General features: G+C 45.9%; 2 protein-coding genes and 1 pseudogene across 2 annotated transcripts; all 3 read right to left on the bottom strand.

Moving 5' to 3' along the window:
• Nucleotides 1–4,008: 4,008 nt before the first annotated feature.
• Nucleotides 4,009–6,438, bottom strand: LOC123039096 (L-type lectin-domain containing receptor kinase SIT2). Its single transcript, XM_044462390.1, has 2 exons — nucleotides 6,373–6,438; nucleotides 4,009–5,283 (listed from the first exon to the last, which is right to left on the bottom strand). The coding sequence occupies exons 1-2, from the start codon at nucleotides 6,436–6,438 to the stop codon at nucleotides 4,474–4,476; spliced, it is 876 nt and encodes a 291-aa protein (XP_044318325.1). The 3' UTR covers nucleotides 4,009–4,473.
• LOC123039095 (L-type lectin-domain containing receptor kinase SIT2) lies at nucleotides 5,838–8,404 on the bottom strand. Its single transcript, XM_044462389.1, has 2 exons — nucleotides 8,339–8,404; nucleotides 5,838–7,249 (listed from the first exon to the last, which is right to left on the bottom strand). Exons 1-2 carry the CDS (start codon nucleotides 8,402–8,404, stop codon nucleotides 6,440–6,442), a joined length of 876 nt encoding a protein of 291 aa, XP_044318324.1. The 3' UTR covers nucleotides 5,838–6,439.
• On the bottom strand, nucleotides 7,804–14,892 carry LOC123043840 (L-type lectin-domain containing receptor kinase SIT2-like; annotated as a pseudogene).
• Between the last annotated feature and the right edge of the window lie 6,060 nt (nucleotides 14,893–20,952).

Below are 20,952 nucleotides of genomic sequence, written 5' to 3'. Positions count from 1 at the left end.
GAGTGGATCACCAGATAGCGGTCAAAATTATCCTTAGAGGAATAAGGATATGTTTCTCGATTATGGAGGTGATAAAGAGTTCGACGTAAAGGGTTACGTCGATGCAAGCTTTAAAACCTATCCGAATGAGTCTGAGTAGCAAACCGGATATGTATAGTGGAACGACCATTTGGAATAGCTCCAAATGGAGCGTGGAAGCAACATTTACAATATGACCTAGAGATTTGCGAAGTACATACGGATCTGAATGTTGCGGACCCGTTGACTAAAACCTTCTCTCACAAGCAAAACATGATCAAACTCCAGAACTCATCGAGTCTTAATCACATGATGATGTGAACTAGTTTAATGACACTAGTAAACTCTTTGGATGTTGGTCACATGGTGATGTGACGTGTGAGTGTTAATCACATGGCGATGTGAAATAGATTATTGACTCTAGTGCAAGTGGGAGACTGTTGGAAATATGCCCTAGAGGCAATAATAAATTAGTTATTATTATATTTCCTTGTTCATGATAATCGTTTATTATCCATGCTATAATTGTATTGATAGGAAACTCAGATACATGTGTGGATACATAGACAACACCATGTCCCTAGTAAGCCTCTAGTTGACTAGCTCGTTGATCAATAGATGGTTACGGTTTCCTGACCATGGACATTGGATGTCATTGATAATGGGATCACATCATTAGGAGAATGATGTGATGGACAAGACCCAATCCTAAGCCTAGCACAAAGATCGTAGTTTGTATGCTAAAACTTTTCTAATGTCAAGTATCATTTCCTTAGACCATGAGATTGTGCAACTCCCAGATACCGTAGGAATGCTTTGGGTGTACCAAACGTCACAACGTAACTGGGTGGCTATAAAGGTGCACTACAGGTATCTCCAAAAGTGTCTGTTGGGTTGGCACGAATCGAGACTGGGATTTGTCACTCCGTGTGACGGAGAGGTATCTCTGGGCCCACTCGGTAGGACATCATCATAATGTGCACAATGTGATCAAAGAGTTGATCGCGGGATGATGTGTTACGGAACGAGTAAAGAGACTTGCCGGTAACGAGATTGAACAAGGTATCGGTATACCGACGATCGAATCTCAGGCAAGTACAATACCGCTAGACAAAGGGAATTGTATACGGGATCGATTGAGTCCTTGACATCGTCGTTCATCCGATGAGATCATCGTGGAACATGTGGGAGCCAACATGGGTATCCAGATCCCGCTGTTGGTTATTGACCGGAGAACGTCTCGGTCATGTCTGCATGGTTCCCGAACCCATAGGGTCTACACACTTAAGGTTCGATGACGCTAGGGTTATAAAGGAAGTTTGTATGTGATTACCGAATGTTGTTCGGGGTCCCGGATGAGGTCCCGGATGTCATGAGGAGTTCCGGAATGGTCCGGAGGTAAAGAATAATATATAGGAAGTGAGGTTTTGGCCACCGGAAGTGTTTCAGGGGTCACCAGTAATGTACCGGGACCACCGAAAGGGTTCCGGGGGTCCACAGGGAGGGGCCACCAGCCCCGCAGGCTTGCATGGGCCTAGTGTGGAAAGGGACCAGCCCCAGAGTGGGCTGGTGCGCCTCCCACCAAGGCCCAAGGCGCAGCTAGGAGGGGAAAGGGGAAACCCTAGGCGCAGATGGGCCTAAAGGCCCACCCTAGGGCGCGCCCCCTCTCTCCCCCTCTTGGCCGCCCCCTCCAAGTCCCATCTAGGGATGCCGCACCCCTAGGGTGGGAACCCTAGATGGGGGTGCAACCACCTCCCCTCCTCCTATAAATAGTGGCGGTTTTGGGGCTGCCAGAGACACAAGAATCTCTCCCTCAAGGCGCAGCCCTACCTCTCTCCTTTCTCCTCTCCCGCGGTGCTTGGCGAAGCCCTGCAGGATTGCCACGCTCCTCCATCACCACCACGCCGTTGTGCTGCTGCTGGATGGAGTCTTCCTCAACCTCTCCCTCTCTCATTGCTGGATCAAGGCATGGGAGACGTCACCGGGCTGTACGTGTGTTGAACATGGAGGTGCCGTCCGTTCGGCACTAGGATCTCTGGTGATTTGGATCACGACGAGTACGAATCCTTCAACCCCGTTCTCTTGAACGCTTCCGCTTAGCGATCTACAAGGGTATGTAGATGCACTCTCCTTCCCCTTGTTGCTGGTTTCTCCATAGATAGATCTTGATGACACGTAGGAAAATTTTGAATTTCTGCTACGTTCCCCAACACGGCGCCCCGTTGGTGGACGCCAGCCGCTGCTGCTGGCAGCGTTCAAAGTATGCCGTCCATGCCGCGTTGTTGTCGGCGGCGTACTGGGGAAGGGAGCGCTCGGCGTCGTTGAGAGAGGCGCGCGCAATCTCGACCTCGTCGGCGAAGTACGATGGCTTGTTGACGGCGTCGGGCAACGGGGGAATGGGCACTCCCCCATTGCTGAGCCTCCAGCCCGTCGGCCCGGCGCGCATGTCCCGCGGCACCGGGATGTTCGCCTGGAACAGGAGCCAGGACTCCTGTTCGCGGAGCGAACGGCGGCCGAAGCCGTTGGCCGCCGCCTCATCTCCGGGGAAACGCTCGGCCATCGGGGAGAGGGAGTGGCTGGGGAGAAGAGACCGGCGGGAGAGGGAGGGCTGTGGTAGGGAGAGGAGCTCGGCGGCGGCGCTCGGGAGAGGTGTGGAGAGGTGGCACTCGAACGCGGCGAGCGAGACCATATATAGCCGCACCGCGTCCGTGTGTACGCGTCCGAGGGAGGGAAGGCGTCGGCGCACGTCGGTGCGCCGCCCCGTGACGCGCCGCCCGTGAGGAATCAATGGCAAAGATGACCGGCGGCAGCCTTGCCATTGATTCCCCGTGGGAAACCGAGGCGTCGGGAAGACGAGGCGGCGGTGTCGCTGACGCGGCTGCCCCACGGCGCTTTCGCGTCAAAAATGATTCGCCCAGCGCCCCCGAGCGCCCCCCAGGCGCCGGGTTCTGGTTGGGTCCGCCGACGCCAATTTCGGGCCGAGACGATGAAAAATGGGCCCCTGGGACGCGACTGGGCCGATTTTTTGGCGCAGGCGGCCGAAAAGTTGCCTGGGGGACCTTGTTGGGGACGCGGCTGGAGTTGCTCTCAAGCACCGTGCCACACAGGGCAAGGCAAGGAGCGTTCGTCGTTGCATGTGGAAGGAAGCAGGAAAATAAGGGGAATGATTTTCAGTGTGCTGAAACATTGAATTCAGCGTAATACGTCTGCCTCGTACTAGGAATGATAGGCCGGCTAGAGTTAGTGGCTATCTGCTCACATGGAGATGGATCCCACGGTCTCGAGCTCGTTGTCTATGTATTCAAAAGATAACAAAAACACTTACTTTGCCCAATATCAAGAAGCTGCAAGAAAAAATATGGAAAGATCCTTCAATGTGCTTTAGAAGCGCTTTGCAATTGTTCGTGACCCTGCCGAGTACTAAACTCCAAGGTTCTATGGCGAATCATCACTTGTTGTATCATATTGCATAACATGCTCATTGAAAACGAGAGAGATATGCCTGAGAACTTTCGGTACATCACCAATAGGACTCCGGTTGAGCCACAATATGATACAAATAAGATCTTGACATCCCTTGAGGGGCATCGCAAGATCGAGAACTGTCAAGTTCATACTCAGCTCCAACAAGATCTTGTTGAGCATCATTGGCAACGTCTAAGCGAGTCCTAGTTGTTCTATAAAATGCTATTTGCTACGTTGAACCATTCAGCGTGTTTAAATTCAGTTTGTAAACTATATTCATAATTTGGTTGAACATTTAAATTTATGTTTAGTTTATATATGTGTGCCAATATGTAGTTGCAATTTATACTAGAATTACAAAGTTTAAAAAAACAAAAATTTACTTCGTTATATTTAGGGGATCGGCTAAGTCCAGCCAAAACCTAGTGCAGTATATATATACTCCACTAAGCCCTTCACTAAGCCTTTTACTCCGCTAAATTTTAGGGGATCGGTTAGAAATGCTCTAACTAGCATAGAGTAAGCGTACCTAGGTGAATCATTTAATTTGGGAGAATTGTGCATGGGTGCAGATCGACTTGCTAGAGACTGTCACTGGAAAGTTGAGGTAATATCACTAATGACCACTAAACTTATGTACAAGATAGAAATATCACTATGAAAACTCGGTTTCGTACATTAGTAAAAGAGCTCCCCCAGCATACCTGGTTCACAAGATATTCAAAGGAAAGCTCACATCAGAAGTGGATTACAAGCACTTAAAGGAACAATGAGACAAGAAACAAAAACAAGAGGCGTCACTTGCAAGCCTTCACCTCCCCTCCTGTAGAATTGTCACCGAAGACTGACGACACACAGTGCTATTCGACGAATTGGACGGTATTATGTACGAATCGAACCCTTCATGCTGCATCATTGCTAACATGTTGTAACTCACGTAAGTTGGAGACAGGTATTGCACGGTCCAGGTATTGCACGATCTTCCGCATGCTAGGCCTTGCACTGGATGATGGGTAGGAGCACGAGAGTGACTTTGATGATCCGATACCTCTCGGACCATTGTAGAGTTGGCTTGTTTCCATTGTACAAGTATTTGTCAAGACTACCATTTTCCATGTAGTCATAAACCAAGAAAAGTTCACCCTTTCGCCGGCAATAGCCTAGTAACCGCGCAAGATTCTGGTGGCGGAGACGACCAATGCTCACCACCTCAGCAATGAACTCCCTTATTCCTTGTTTCGAATCATGTGACACTCTCTTCACCGCAACCTTCAAGTTGGACGGAAAAAGCACTCCTCTGTACACTCTTCCAAATCCTCCCACACCAAGTAAATTCGTACCAAAAAACCCCTCAGTGGCATGAAATAGATCCTTGTACGCGAAACAATGTGGGCTGAACTCGTCCTCCCAATCTTCTCGTACCTCAGCAAATCGACGACGATGCCACAAGAAGAAGAAGATGATAGCTAGCATTGCAATGACAAGCAATGCCGCGGCCAGTGGCAGCACGACATCCAAGATCTTTGACTGAGGTTTGGGACCCAGGCGTGGTAGGACGGGAAGGGTGGAGAAGTCTAGCAGCGGGGTGGGTCCGTCCAAGCTGAAGCTCCATCCAAGGACATAGTGGTGTGTGCCTACGCCCCAACCTCCGGAAGCTGAAAAGTCAACGTACATCTTGTCTGCCATGACTGTGGAGAGATCAATGACTTCGGAGAGTAGAGGAATCTTGGGCCTTGGTACATGCACGGACGCTAATGTCACGTTGAGTCGTCTGGCCTGTGCATCATAGTCTACCCACACCTGCACATGGTTTTGAATTTCAGTTTTAGAAATATTCCAGCCCACTTCTTTTTCGATACAACCCCCTTAGACACGTCGACGAACCAGATCTGGTCATACCTCTTCATAAGAAAGGGCAGGATGGTCCTTTTACGAAATACGTCACCCAGACCATACAGGGAGCAATAAACTGGGCTGGCCCAGCAGCAAACGACGTGCGTAGTGGACTTGCAGTTTTGTGACTTGTAGTGAAACAGTGGAAAATCTAAAAAGAATTGCTCCCAGCAGGAATCGAACACAATACGTCACCCAGACCGTACAGGGAGCAGTAAACTGGGCTGGCCCAGCAACAAACGACGTGCGTAGTGGACTTGCAGTTTTGTGACTTGTAGTGAAACAGTGGAAAATCTAAAAAGAATTGCTCCCAGCAGGAATCGAACACAAGAGCTCCCACATCAACACAATCCAGCACAACCACTAGTGGAAAACTATGTTTAGTTTATATATGTGTGCCAATATGTAGTTGCAATTTATACTAGAATTGCAAAGTTTAAAAAAACAAAAATTTACTTCGTTATATTTAGGGGATCGGCTAAGTCCAGCCAAAACCTAGTGCAGTATATATATACTCCACTAAGCCCTTCACTAAGCCTTTTACTCCGCTAAATTTTAGGGGATCGGTTAGAAATGCTCTAACTAGCATAGAGTAAGCGTACCTAGGTGAATCATTTAATTTGGGAGAATTGTGCATGGGTGCAGATCGACTTGCTAGAGACTGTCACTGGAAAGTTGAGGTAATATCACTAATGACCACTAAACTTATGTACAAGATAGAAATATCACTATGAAAACTCGGTTTCGTACATTAGTAAAAGAGCTCCCCCAGCATACCTGGTTCACAAGATATTCAAAGGAAAGCTCACATCAGAAGTGGATTACAAGCACTTAAAGGAACAATGAGACAAGAAACAAAAACAAGAGGCGTCACTTGCAAGCCTTCACCTCCCCTCCTGTAGAATTGTCACCGAAGACTGACGACACACAGTGCTATTCGACGAATTGGACGGTATTATGTACGAATCGAACCCTTCATGCTGCATCATTGCTAACATGTTGTAACTCACATAAGTTGGAGACAGGTATTGTACGGTCCAGGTATTGCACGATCTTCCGCATGCTAGGCCTTGCACTGGATGATGGGTAGGAGCACGAGAGTGACTTTGATGATCCGATACCTCTCGGACCATTGTAGAGTTGGCTTGTTTCCATTGTACAAGTATTTGTCAAGACTACCATTTTCCATGTAGTCATAAACCAAGAAAAGTTCACCCTTTCGCCGGCAATAGCCTAGTAACCGCGCAAGATTCTGGTGGCGGAGATGACCAATGCTCACCACCTCAGCAATGAACTCCCTTATTCCTTGTTTCGAATCATGTGACACTCTCTTCACCACAACCTTCAAGTTGGACGGAAAAAGCACTCCTCTGTTCACTCTTCCAAATCCTCCCACACCAAGTAAATTCGTACCAAAAAACCCCTCAGTGGCATGAAATAGATCCTTGTACGCGAAACAATGTGGGCTGAACTCGTCCTCCCAATCTTCTCGTACCTCAGCAAATCGACGACGATGCCACAAGAAGAAGAAGATGATAGCTAGCATTGCAATGACAAGCAATGCCGCGGCCAGTGGCAGCACGACATCCAAGATCTTTGACTGAGGTTTGGGACCCAGGCGTGGTAGGACGGGAAGCGTGGAGAAGTCTAGCAGCGGGGTGGGTCCGTCCAAGCTGAAGCTCCATCCAAGGACATAGTGGTGTGTGCCTACGCCCCAACCTCCGGAAGCTGAAAAGTCAACGTACATCTTGTCTGCCATGACTGTGGAGAGATCAATGACTTCGGAGAGTAGAGGAATCTTGGGCCTTGGTACATGCACGGACGCTAATGTCACGTTGAGTCGTCTGGCCTGTGCATCATAGTCTACCCACACCTGCACATGGTTTTGAATTTCAGTTTTAGAAATATTCCAGCCCACTTCTTTTTCGATACAACCCCCTTAGACACGTCGACGAACCAGATCTGGTCATACCTCTTCATAAGAAAGGGCAGGATGGTCCTTTTACGAAATACGTCACCCAGACCATACAGGGAGCAATAAACTGGGCTGGCCCAGCAGCAAACGACGTGCGTAGTGGACTTGCAGTTTTGTGACTTGTAGTGAAACAGTGGAAAATCTAAAAAGAATTGCTCCCAGCAGGAATCGAACACAATACGTCACCCAGACCGTACAGGGAGCAGTAAACTGGGCTGGCCCAGCAACAAACGACGTGCGTAGTGGACTTGCAGTTTTGTGACTTGTAGTGAAACAGTGGAAAATCTAAAAAGAATTGCTCCCAGCAGGAATCGAACACAAGAGCTCCCACATCAACACAATCCAGCACAACCACTAGTGGAAAACTATGTTTAGTTTATATATGTGTGCCAATATGTAGTTGCAATTTATACTAGAATTGCAAAGTTTAAAAAAACAAAAATTTACTTCGTTATATTTAGGGGATCGGCTAAGTCCAGCCAAAACCTAGTGCAGTATATATATACTCCACTAAGCCCTTCACTAAGCCTTTTACTCCGCTAAATTTTAGGGGATCGGTTAGAAATGCTCTAACTAGCATAGAGTAAGCGTACCTAGGTGAATCATTTAATTTGGGAGAATTGTGCATGGGTGCAGATCGACTTGCTAGAGACTGTCACTGGAAAGTTGAGGTAATATCACTAATGACCACTAAACTTATGTACAAGATAGAAATATCACTATGAAAACTCGGTTTCGTACATTAGTAAAAGAGCTCCCCCAGCATACCTGGTTCACAAGATATTCAAAGGAAAGCTCACATCAGAAGTGGATTACAAGCACTTAAAGGAACAATGAGACAAGAAACAAAAACAAGAGGCGTCACTTGCAAGCCTTCACCTCCCCTCCTGTAGAATTGTCACCGAAGACTGACGACACACAGTGCTATTCGACGAATTGGACGGTATTATGTACGAATCGAACCCTTCATGCTGCATCATTGCTAACATGTTGTAACTCACGTAAGTTGGAGACAGGTATTGCACGGTCCAGGTATTGCACGATCTTCCGCATGCTAGGCCTTGCACTGGATGATGGGTAGGAGCACGAGAGTGACTTTGATGATCCGATACCTCTCGGACCATTGTAGAGTTGGCTTGTTTCCATTGTACAAGTATTTGTCAAGACTACCATTTTCCATGTAGTCATAAACCAAGAAAAGTTCACCCTTTCGCCGGCAATAGCCTAGTAACCGCGCAAGATTCTGGTGGCGGAGACGACCAATGCTCACCACCTCAGCAATGAACTCCCTTATTCCTTGTTTCGAATCATGTGACACTCTCTTCACCGCAACCTTCAAGTTGGACGAAAAAAGCACTCCTCTGTACACTCTTCCAAATCCTCCCACACCAAGTAAATTCGTACCAAAAAACCCCTCAGTGGCATGAAATAGATCCTTGTACGCGAAACAATGTGGGCCGAACTCGTCCTCCCAATCTTCTCGTACCTCAGCAAATCGACGACGATGCCACAAGAAGAAGAAGATGATAGCTAGCATTGCAATGACAAGCAATGCCGCGGCCAGTGGCAGCACGACATCCAAGATCTTTGACTGAGGTTTGGGACCCAGGCGTGGTAGGACAGGAAGCGTGGAGAAGTCTAGCAGCGGGGTGGGTCCATCCAAGCTGAAGCTCCATCCAAGGACATAGTGGTGTGTGCCTACGCCCCAACCTCCGGAAGCTGAAAAGTCAACGTACATCTTGTCTGCCATGACTGTGGAGAGATCAATGACTTCGGAGAGTAGAGGAATCTTGGGCCTTGGTACATGCACGGACGCTAATGTCACGTTGAGTCGTCTGGCCTGTGCATCATAGTCTACCCACACCTGCACATGGTTTTGAATTTCAGTTTTAGAAATATTCCAGCCCACTTCTTTTTTGATACAACCCCCTTAGACACGTCGACGAACCAGATCTGGTCATACCTCTTCATAAGAAAGGGCAGGATGGTCCTTTTACGAAATACGTCACCCAGACCATACAGGGAGCAGTAAACTGGGCTGGCCCAGCAGCAAACGACGTGCGTAGTGGACTTGCAGTTTTGTGACTTGTAGTGAAACAGTGGAAAATCTAAAAAGAATTGCTCCCTGTATGGTCTAGCAGCGTGGAGAAGTCTAGCAGCGGGGTGGGTCCGTCCAAGATGAAGCTCCATCCAAGGACATAGTGGTGTGTGCCTACGCCCCAACCTCCGGAAGCTGAAAAGTCAACGTACATCTTGTCTGCCATGACTGTGGAGAGATCAATGACTTCGGAGAGTAGAGGAATCTTGGGCCTTGGTACATGCACGGACGCTAATGTCACGTTGAGTCGTCTGGCCTGTGCATCATAGTCTACCCACACCTGCACATGGTTTTGAATTTCAGTTTTAGAAATATTCCAGCCCACTTCTTTTTCGATACAACCCCCTTAGACACGTTGACGAACCAGATCTGGTCATACCTCTTCATAAGAAAGGGCAGGATGGTCCTTTTACGAAATACGTCACCCAGACCATACAGGGAGCAGTAAACTGGGCTGGCCCAGCAGCAAACGACGTGCGTAGTGGACTTGCAGTTTTGTGACTTGTAGTGAAACAGTGGAAAATCTAAAAAGAATTGCTCCCAGCAGGAATTGAACACAATACGTCACCCAGACCGTACAGGGAGCAGTAAACTGGGCTGGCCCAGCAGCAAACGACGTGCGTAGTGGACTTGCAGTTTTGTGACTTGTAGTGAAACAGTGGAAAATCTAAAAAGAATTGCTCCAAGCAGGAAACGAACACAAGAGCTCCCACATCAACACAATCCAGCACAACCACTAGATTGAGACACCCATCTTGACTAATTGGCAGCGCGGGTTTTAAAAACCATGACCAGTGACATATTTGACCATTTTTTTTGGATATTAGGACGTGATTTTTTTAAACGCGGACATTTTTCCAAATTGTAAACAAAAGTTTTAAAATTCAAACAAATTTTCCAAAAAGCGGAACACATTTATAAACTCCGAACCAATTTAAAATAATGAGATTTTTTTAAAATCCTGGCAATTTTTTAAAACACAAACTATTTTGAAACTTTAAACTTGTTGAAAATGCGACCATTTTTGGTATTTTTGATTTTTTTTAAATGTGAATAAATAAATAAATACGTTGAACATTTTTTGAAGTTTGCAATTTTGAAAAACAAAAAGATTCATGAACCTTTTTAAACATTCCCGAAACAGGTAAAAATCGGCCTGTAACCATCTAAAAGGTTCTAAAAACCGGCATCTGCAGAGGCAATGAACAGATTAAAATGGGCTGGCTCATGTTCACTCGTATCGATTGGGTGTGTGAGAAACAACGACTGTTTGACGTAATAAGCATCAAATGGAGTTTCCCCCAACAGGCGCCTGATGGGATCGTTGCCGTCCCCTAGTTAAGCCAACGGCTAAGCATTGTTTTCTATTTTTTGTTAATTCTTTTTCAAACTTGTTCAAAAAGTTGGAAAATTATTTGGAATACCCTAAAATGTTCTTGTTTTAAAAAAAAAATAGAATTTTAAAAAATATTCTAGAATCTTAAAAAATGTTTTGTGTAGAATAAATGCTTGTGCTTCCAAAAAAATGATGATTTTATAGAAAAGTACGTTGTTTCCTATTTTTGTCAAAATTTTCATCAATTGTTGGGAATTTGTTATCAATTGTGGAAAAGGTGTTCAAACTTGTAAAACTTTCATACACAAATTGAAATTTCAAAATTGTTCGCAAATTTCAAGAGATGGTTAGTTCACAATAAAATGTTCATTTTGGTTGATAATGGCAGAAGTTACAAATAACAGAAGCTTTCAAATTGGGAAAAACTACATGCTCACAGGACTCGTCTGGCCTAGTTTAGCACACTCCTCTCAACTAGTGGTTTTTTGGACTATGGATAATTGACCCCAACTTTTTTCAGCAGCCTGGTACGGACACATGAGGCATCCATGCCAGGTTTGAACGACTTCCGACATCGCTTGCATGTTGCGACATGCCCGACTATTTATCGGTCCTTTTCACCAAGAAAACTCCAGAAAAGGATTTTTTTTGAAAACTCAAACAACTTGGCATGGTGCCTAGAATTGGCCATATAAGCTCATGGAATAAATTTGGGTCATGTGTGATGGATGTAAAAAAATGGTCTCGAACGGACCCTTCTCGCCTACCTGAACACTCTCCATTGAATATGATCTATTTTTTGACATGCATGAAATGATCTAACTTTGTCAGCAAGTGGGCATGCCCATGGTAGGCATCCATGTCATATTTGAATGAATTCCTACACTGTATGCAAGTTTCATCATGTTTGACCATTTTTCACTAAGAAAACTCCAAAAAATGCAAAAATTGTCGAAAATTCAAATAACTTGCCATGGCACTTTGATTTGGTCATACAAGGCCATGAAAAAAATGGACTCTCAAATGGACCGTTTTGGCCTATTCGAACCCCCTCTGTTGAACATGGTTATTTTTGGACATGCATGAATAGACCCCAACTTTTGCAAGCAGGTGGGCATGCCCATGGTAGGCATCTATGCCATGTTTGAATGCATTCCGACACTGTGTGAAAGTTGCATCACGTCCGGGCATTTTTCATCGAGAAAACTTCAGAAAATGCAAGAATTATCGAAAACTGAAACAGCTTGGCATGGTGCCTTGAATTGGCCATACAAGACCAAGAAAAAGTTGGAGCCATTTTAGGATGTTGAGAAATGAAGTGCTCCCAAACAGACCGTTCTCGCCTACCCAAACACCCTCGGTTGAACACGTTGTATTTTTTAACATGTATGAAATGAACCCAACTTTTGAAAGAAGGTAGACACACCCTTGGTTAAAGTTGGGGCCAATTCAAGGATGTTGAGGAACAACAAGCTCTCAAACAGAGCCTTCTGCCTTACCTGCACACCTTATGTTGAACATGGTTTAGTTTTAGAAATTCTTGAAATGACCCCAAGTTCTAGAAATAGGCAGGCATGTCCATGGTAGGCATTCATGCCAGGTTTGCACAATTTCTGACACCATATACAAGCTACGACATGTCTGACCGTTTATTGGTCTTTTTGACCAAGAAAACTCTAGTAAATAAAAAAATTGTTGAAAAATAAAACAACCTGCCATGATGCCTTGAGTTGATCATACAAGCCAATAAAAAAAATTAGGTTCATTTGACTGATGTTGGGAAACAACGTGCTATCAAACGGTGCCTTCTGGCTTACCCGGACAACCTACGTTGCATATGTTTGGGACATTCTTGATATGACCACAACTTTCGCTAGCAGGTGGGCCTGCCTATATTAAGCATCTATGCTAAGTTTGGAAAATATATTTAAAATCATAATTTAGGTAGGTACTTAAAACTGCTTTTAAGTTTTTAACATAACTAATAAATAATAAGGGACAAAATTGAAAACTATAAAGGCTTTTTAAAAAAACATTTAATAAATGTTTGAACGAAAAATAATTTAAAATCATAATTTAATCACCTGGTCCGATCTCATCAACAACTTCACCGTGTCAGTTCACAACAAGCCCTCGGTCGACAGTGGCTACGAGCTTGTACAATAAAGAACGTAAGGAGGCAAGCACATGGATACCAGACTTGAAGCTAATATTATGGTGAATACATAATACGTGTGATATGAGAATATGAATCCTATGATTTTGGAGATGGGAATGAAGCAAATATTTAGCTAGTTGGAAACATGTTATACGGACCAATGAAGCATGTTAATTTTGAGTTGATGTGGAGGCAAAATTTGAGCGTAGTTTTGGTGCACTGCAAATGAATAGAGACGAAATTTTTTGGTGTCTTCTTAGTTGCACATGAACTAATTTTTGGTAACATTGGATACAAATTTCGCTAGATTGATTATTTTTCTTTAAAATCTTGAATTAGTTTTCTAACATTTATTTTGCTTCCTTAAATCAGTGATTTGTTTCCCAACTCACGTGATCTATGGGCAGTTATTACTTTCCACCAATCACATAAGGTAAAAGCTTTGCTGGCGCACGTTCTATGCCTTCCAATCGGATTTGTGTGTCAGTTTCTACAAATCGAATGATGACGAAGTATTTCGCCTAAAAAAAGAATGATGACGAAGTGGTCTGATCTGATCCCTAGCGTTTCTCTTTTTTTAGCGTCACATCTGCCGCGTGAACAAGAAGATTCAAATGTCGTAGGTAGCACAGTAGCCCGAGGTGTCCCAGTTGGTTCTGCTAGACAGCTAGAGGATTTATACTGAGAGGTAACGAGTACGAATCTCACTACAACTCAATGTTACTACCCAGGATGCTTGAGTACCCAGGATTTATACTCAGCGGGCACTATCGTACATTTAGAAATGGATACAATATGTGAAATGTCTGTACTACCTACCCTTTATACGTTTTAGAGGGGGGTTGTACCGAAGCACATCTCATTTCAGCCATATCTGAAATGAGTGGTTTAGGTTTTCATTTTGGTGAGAGGACCAAAATTTTCACTTGAATTTGATTGAGATCCGACCAAATATTTTCTTTCCAAAATGTTACTACCTCCGTTTCCAAATATTAGTCCTTTTAGAAATTTTAATAGGACTACATACAAATGTATATAGACATATTTTAGAGCGTAGATTTACTCATTTTGCTTTATTTTTAATCCATATTAGAATCTCTAAAAAACTTATATTTAGGAACGGAGGAACTACTTTGTAAGTAATCTGAATTCATGTGTACTACTATAATTGCTGACATGATGAAATTACAGTGAAAATGAAAACCATGACCTGCATCGGTTGGCGGCTGTTCAGCCTCAGCTCTTGAAAGGTGCCGTTCTCGTCGCTGCAGTACCCAGCCAGCTTGGCCTGCCGTGAGATGAGGCTGTTGACGCCGATGCAGACGTGGTTGCTGTTGATGTCGCGGAACTCGACGTCCATGATGGTGTCGAGCTCGACCGCCAAGATGGGATCGCTGGCCGTGCCGTTTGTCCCGTTGAGGAGGCCCAGGTACCGCCCGCTCTCGGCAGCTGAGAGGTTCGAGGTCGGCGCGACGACGAACGCAAGCCCGTAGCTGGTCAGGCCATCGTATCTGGAGTTCTGAACCTAATGGCGAACACGAAGGACGCGGAGAAGGACCGCGCATTGGCGGCGCTGTTCGCCGTCGCGGTGGAGCTGTCGAGGAAGCGGAGTGGTGCGGGGTGGAAGGCATGGCCTGTTGTCTGGTACTCCGTGTCGGTGAGCAGCAGGAGGCCGTTGGGCGTGACGGCGGCGACGCCATCCAGCGTGAGGTTCGCGGTGGCGAAGCCTTGGTAGGCGAACCGGCCGTCTTCCGCCGCCAAGGCCACACCTCCGTCGAGGCTCAGAAGCAGCAGCAGACCAAGGGCTAGCAGAGACTGCATGGTTCCTTGACAATCTTCCATTGTTGCCTTCTCCACATTTATATAGAGCAAAGATTCAGCGGCTGGGAACTCTAGGTAGACTGTGAACGAATGTAGCAAACCATACACCAGCCAGGCCTACATTTGGAGCTTGCTCACGCAGGTGCCACTCACAGGAAGCTGCGAGGCACCCACACACAGCTCACAGCTCAAGCAAGCAAAATATCTCACGAAGACTCGGACTCGCACATAGCTCCAAGCTCATACAAGCAAGACGCCGGGCAGAAAACTACACGGGATAACGGGCGTGTCCGGCAAGTTGCAGTGACCAGTGAGTAGCACTGCTTTCACGAGTAGTATCTTTCGCACTAGTCTAGTCACTCGTTGGCTGGGTAAGCTGTGCAGGAGCGTTAATTTGTCATTGCACGTGGAAGAAGCCAGGAAAATAAGCATGTCTGAATTGTCGAGTATAAGATTATTAGGAAGTATTATAAGATGAACTAGAATTTGGTCATGCCTTGTCTTGTACTTTAAGTTGGTCATTGTACTCTTATACGATAATTCTAAACACACGGACAATCACGGATGGTTTACGGGCCCCTTAACGCTAATAACCTTCGCCCCCCCTGATTTTAAGGCGGGTGGACCCCGCCTCCCTCTCTAAACTCCAACCGAAAACTGCCATCTAGCATCAGTCCGTAAAGTCTGTAAAATATGCCCGTCGCTCTAGCATTTCTCACTCCTATATATATGCCCACGAGACTCAAGCAATACAACGAACTATTTCATCAATTCCTCTCTCTCTTTTAACATGGTATCAGCCTAACCGATCCAACCCTAGCCGTCGCCCACCGCTTCTGCTCCGCACGCCGCCCCCGGGGCAGTCAGCCTCCATGACCGCCGCCGGGGGCCGCGCCGCCCGTACCTAAGGTTCGTCCGCTGGTCATGTTGACCGGCTGCCCTAAAGAGTCTTTTCCCCGATCCTTGATCCGGGTTTTTCTCTCTCACATCGGTCGTCCTGATCGGTGCTTCTTCTTTGGTTTTCCGATCTAATATTGATTTGCGTCGCCCGCCACCGTCCGTCGACCTTTCCGCGCCTCTGCTCTGACTTCGGTTGCGACTACGCCGACCTCATCTTCAACTATGCGGCTAGATGGGGTTGAGATACTTTGTAGTACCGTATGGTGTTGTAGTGTCGATGACATGTGGGGCCAAGTTCTGTTGGAAATATGCCCTAGAAGCAATAATAAAATGATTATTATTATATCTCCTTGTTCATGATAATTGTCTATTATTCATGCTATAATTGTGTTATCCAGAAATCATAATACATGTGTGAATACATAGACCATAACATGTCCCTAATAAGCCTCTAGTTGACTAGCTCGTTGATCAACAGATAGTCATGGTTTCCTGACTATGGACATTGGATGTCATTGATAACGGGATCACATCATTAGAATGATGGACAAGACCCAATCATAATACATGTGTAGTTCGTTTGCTAGAGCTTTTCCAATGTCAAGTATCATTTCCTTAGACCATGAGATCGTGTAACTCCCGGATGCCGTAGGAGTGCTTTGGGTGTACCAAACGTCACAAGTAACTGGGTGGCTATAAAGGTATACTATAGGTATCCCCGAAAGTATCTGTTGGTTTGACACGGATCGAGACTGGGATTTGTCACTCCGTATGACGGAGAGGTATCTCTGGGCCCATTCGATAATGCATCATCATAATGAGCTCAATGTGACCAAGTGTTTGGTCACGGGATCATGCATTATGGTACGAGTAAAGTGACTTGCCGGTAACGAGATTGAACGAGGTATTGGGATACCGACGATCGAATCTCGGGCAAGTAACGTACCGATTGACAAAGGAAATTGTATACGGGATTACTTGAATCCTCGACATCGTGGTTCATACGATGAGATCATCGAGGAGCATGTGGGAGCCAACATGGGTATCCAGATCCCGCTGTTGGTTATTGACCGGAGAGTCGTCTCGGTCATGTCTGCGTGTCTCCCGAACCCGTAGGGTCTACACACTTAAGGTTCGGTGACGCTAGGGTTATAGAGATATTAGTATGCAGTAATCCGAAAGTTGTTCGAAGTCCTGGATGAGATCCCGGACGTCACGAGGAGTTCTGGAATGGTCCGGAGGTGAAGAATTGTATATAGGAAGTCCAGTTTCGGCCACCGGGAAAGTTTCGGGGGTCACCGGTATTGTACCGGGACCACCGGAAGGGTCCCGGGGGTCCACCAGGTGGGGCCACCTATCCCGGAGGCCCCCATGGGCTGAAGTGGGAGGGGAACCAGCCCCTGGTGGGCTGGTGCGCCCTTCTTGGGCCTCCCCTGCGCCTAGGGTTGGAAACCCTAGGGGTGGGGGGGCCCACTTGGCTTGGGGGGCAAGTCCCCCCCCCTTGGCCGGCGCCCCCCTGAGATGGGATCTCTAGGGGGCCGGCGCCCCACAGGGCCCCTATATAAAAATTGGGGGAGGGAGGGCTGCGCACCCCTGCTCCTGGCGCCTCCCTCTCCCTCCGTACCACCTCTCCCTCTCGTTGAGCTTGGCGAAGCCCTGCCGAGATCGCTGCTGCTTCCACCACCACGCTGTTGTGCTGCTGGATCTCCATCAACCTCTCCCTCCCCCTTGCTGGATCAAGAAGGAGGAGACGTCTTCCCCAACCGTACGTGTGTTGAACGCGGAGGTGCCGTCCGTTCGGCGCTAGGATCTTCGGTGATTTGGATCACGACGAGTACGACTCCCTCAACTCCGTTCTCTTGAACGCTTCCGCTCGTGATCTACAAGGGTGTGTAGATGCACTCCTCTCTCTCGTTGCTAGATGACTCCATAGATTGATCTTGGTGAAGCGTAGAAATTTTTTATTTTCTGCAACGTTCCCCAACAGTGGCATCATGAGCTAGGTCTATGCGTAGTTTCTATGCATGAGTAGAACATAATCTTGTTGTGGGAGTAGATGTTTTCAATTTTCTTGCCACTACTAGTCTTTTCATGTTTCGGCGGCATCGTGGGATGAAGCGGCCCGGACCGACCTTACACGTACGCTTACGTGAAACAGGTTCCACCGACTGACATGCACTAGTTGCATAAGGTGGCTAGCGGGTGTCTGTCTCTCCCACTTTAGTCGGATCGGATTCGATGAAAAGGGTCCTTATGAAGGGTAAATAGAAATTGGCATATCACGTTGTGGTTTTACGTAGGTAAGAAACGTTCTTGCTAGAACCCTATTGCAGCCACGTGAAAAAACTTACAACAATTAGAGGATGTTTAACTTGTTTTTGCAACATATGCCTTGTAATGTGATATGGCCAAAAGGATGTGATAAATGAAATATATGTGATGTATGAGATTGATCATGTTCTTGTAATAGGAATCATGACTTGCATGTCGATGAGTATGACAACCGGCAGGAGCCATAGGAGTTGTCTTTATTTTTTGTATGACCTGCGTGTCATTGAATAACGCCATGTAAATTACTTTACTTTGTTGCTAAACCGTTAGCCATAGAAGTATAAGTAATCGTTGGCGTGACAACTTCATGAAGACACGATGATGGAGATCATGGTGTCATGCCGGTGTCGACGATGATCATGGCGCCCCGAAGATGGAGATCAAAAGGAGCAAAATGATATTGGCCATATCATGTCACTATTTGATTGCATGCGATGTTTATCATGCTTTTGCATCTTATTTGCTTAGAACGACGGTAGTAAATAAGATGATCCCTCATAATAATTTCAAGAAAATGTTCCCTCTAACTGTGCGCCATTGCGAAAGTTTGTTGTTTCGAAGCACCACATGATGATCGGGTGTGATAGGTTCTAACGTTCACATACAACGGGTGTAAGACAGATTTACACATGCAAAACACTTAGGTTGACTTGACGAGCCTAGCATGTACAGACATGGCCTCAGAACACAAGAGACCGAAAGGTCGAACATGAGTCGTATGGAAGATATGATCAACATGGAGATGTTCACCGATGATGACTAGTCCGTCTCACGTGATGATCGGGCACAGTCTAGTTGAGTTGGATCATGTATCACTTAGATGACTAGAGGGATGTCTAATCTGAGTGGGAGTTCATTAAATAATTTGATTAGATGAACTTAATTATCATGAACTTAGTCTAAAAACCTTTGCAAAATGTCTTGTAGATCAAATGGCCAACGCTCGTGTCAACCTCAACTTCAACGCGTTCCTAAAGAAAACCAAGCTGAAAGATGATGGCAACAACTATACGGACTGGGTCCGAAACCTGAGGATCATCCTCATAGCTACCAAGAAAGCATATGTCCTAGAAGGACCGCTAGGTGAAGCACCCATCCCAGAGAACCAAGACGTTATGAATGCTTGGCAATCGCGTGCTGATGATTACTCCCTCGTTCAGTGCGGCATGCTTTACAGCTTAGAAACGGGGATCCAAAAGCGTTTTGAGCAACACGGAGCATATGAGATGTTCGAAGAGCTGAAAATGGTTTTCCAAGCTCATGCCCGGGTCGAGAGATATGAAGTCTCCGACAAGTTCTACAGTTGTAAGATGGAGGAAAATAGTTCTGTCAGTGAGCACATACTCAAGATGTCTGGGTTGCACAACTGCTTGTCCCAGCTGGACATTAACCTCCTAGACGAGGTGGTCATTGACAGAATCCTTCAGTCGCTCCCACCGAGCTACAAGAGCTTTGTGATGAACTACAATATGCAGGGGATGGTGAAAACTATTCCTGAAGTATTTTCAATGCTGAAATCAACGGAGATGGAAATCAAAAAGGAACATCAAGTGTTGATGGTCAACAAAACCACTAGTTTCAAGAAAGGCAAGGGTAAGAAGAACTTCAAGAAGGACGGCAAAGGAGTTGCCGCGCCCGATAAGCCAGTTGTCGGCAAGAAGCCAAAGAATGGACCCAAACCTTAGACTGAGTGCTTTTATTGCAAGGGAAAGGGACACTGGAAGCGGAACTACCCCAAATACTTAGCGGACAAGAAGGCCGGCAACACTAAAGGTATATGTGATATACATGTAATTGATGTGTACCTTACCAGTACTCGTAGTAGCTCCTAGGTATTTGATACCGGTGCGGCTGCTCATATTTGTAACTCAAAACAGGAGCTGCGAAATAAGCGGAGACTGGCGAAGGACGAGGTGACGATGCGCGTCGGGAATGGTTCCAAGGTCGATGTGATCGTTGTCGGCACGCTACCTCTACATTTACCTACTGGATTGGTTTTAAACCTCAATAATTGTTATTTAGTGCCAGCTTTGAGCATGAACATTATATCTGGATCTCGTTTAATACAAGATGGCTACTCATTTAAATCCGAGAATAATGGTTGTTCTATTTATATGAGAGATATGTTTTATGGTCATGCCCCGCTAGTCAATGGTTTATTCTTAATGAATCTCGAACGTGATGTTACACATATTCATAGTGTGAATACCAAAAGATGTAAGATTGATAACGATAGTCCCACATACTTGTGGCACTGCCGCCTTGGTCACATTGGTGTCAAGCGCATGAAGAAGCTCCATGCTAATGGACTTTTAGAGTCTCTCAATTATGAATCATTTGACACATGTGAACCATGCCTCATGGGCAAAATGACCAAGACTCCGTTCTCCGGAACAATGGAGCGAGCAACCAACTTATTGGAAATCATACATACTGATGTGTGCGGTCCAATGAGCGTTGAGCCTCGCGGAGGCTATCATTATGTTCTCACTCTCACTGATGACTTGAGTAGATATGGGTATGTCTACTTGATGAAACACAAGTCCGAGACCTTTGAAAAGTTTAAGGAATTTCAGAATGAGGTAGAGAATCAACGTGACTGAAAGATAATATTTAAGTCACGAATTTGGTATGCACTTAAGGAAATGTGGAATCGTTTCACAACTCACGCCGCCTGGAACACCTCAGCGTAACGGTGTGTCCGAACGTCGTAATCGCATTCTATTGGATATGGTGCGATCTATGATGTCACTCACTGATTTACCGCTATCATTTTAGGGATACGCTCTAGAGACAGCTACATTCACTTTAAATAGGGTACCGTCTAAATCCGTTGAGATGACACTGTATGAATTATGGTTTGGGAAGAAACCTAAGCTGTCGTTTCTAAAAGTTTGGGGATGCGATGCTTATGTCAAGAAACTTCAACCTGAAAAGGTCGAACCCAAGTCGGAAAA

The sequence above is a fragment of the Triticum aestivum genome, chromosome 2B, assembly GCF_018294505.1.
Source record: "Triticum aestivum cultivar Chinese Spring chromosome 2B, IWGSC CS RefSeq v2.1, whole genome shotgun sequence".
Taxonomy (NCBI): Eukaryota; Viridiplantae; Streptophyta; class Magnoliopsida; order Poales; family Poaceae; genus Triticum; species Triticum aestivum.
This window is presented reverse-complemented; position numbering and strand designations above follow the sequence as displayed.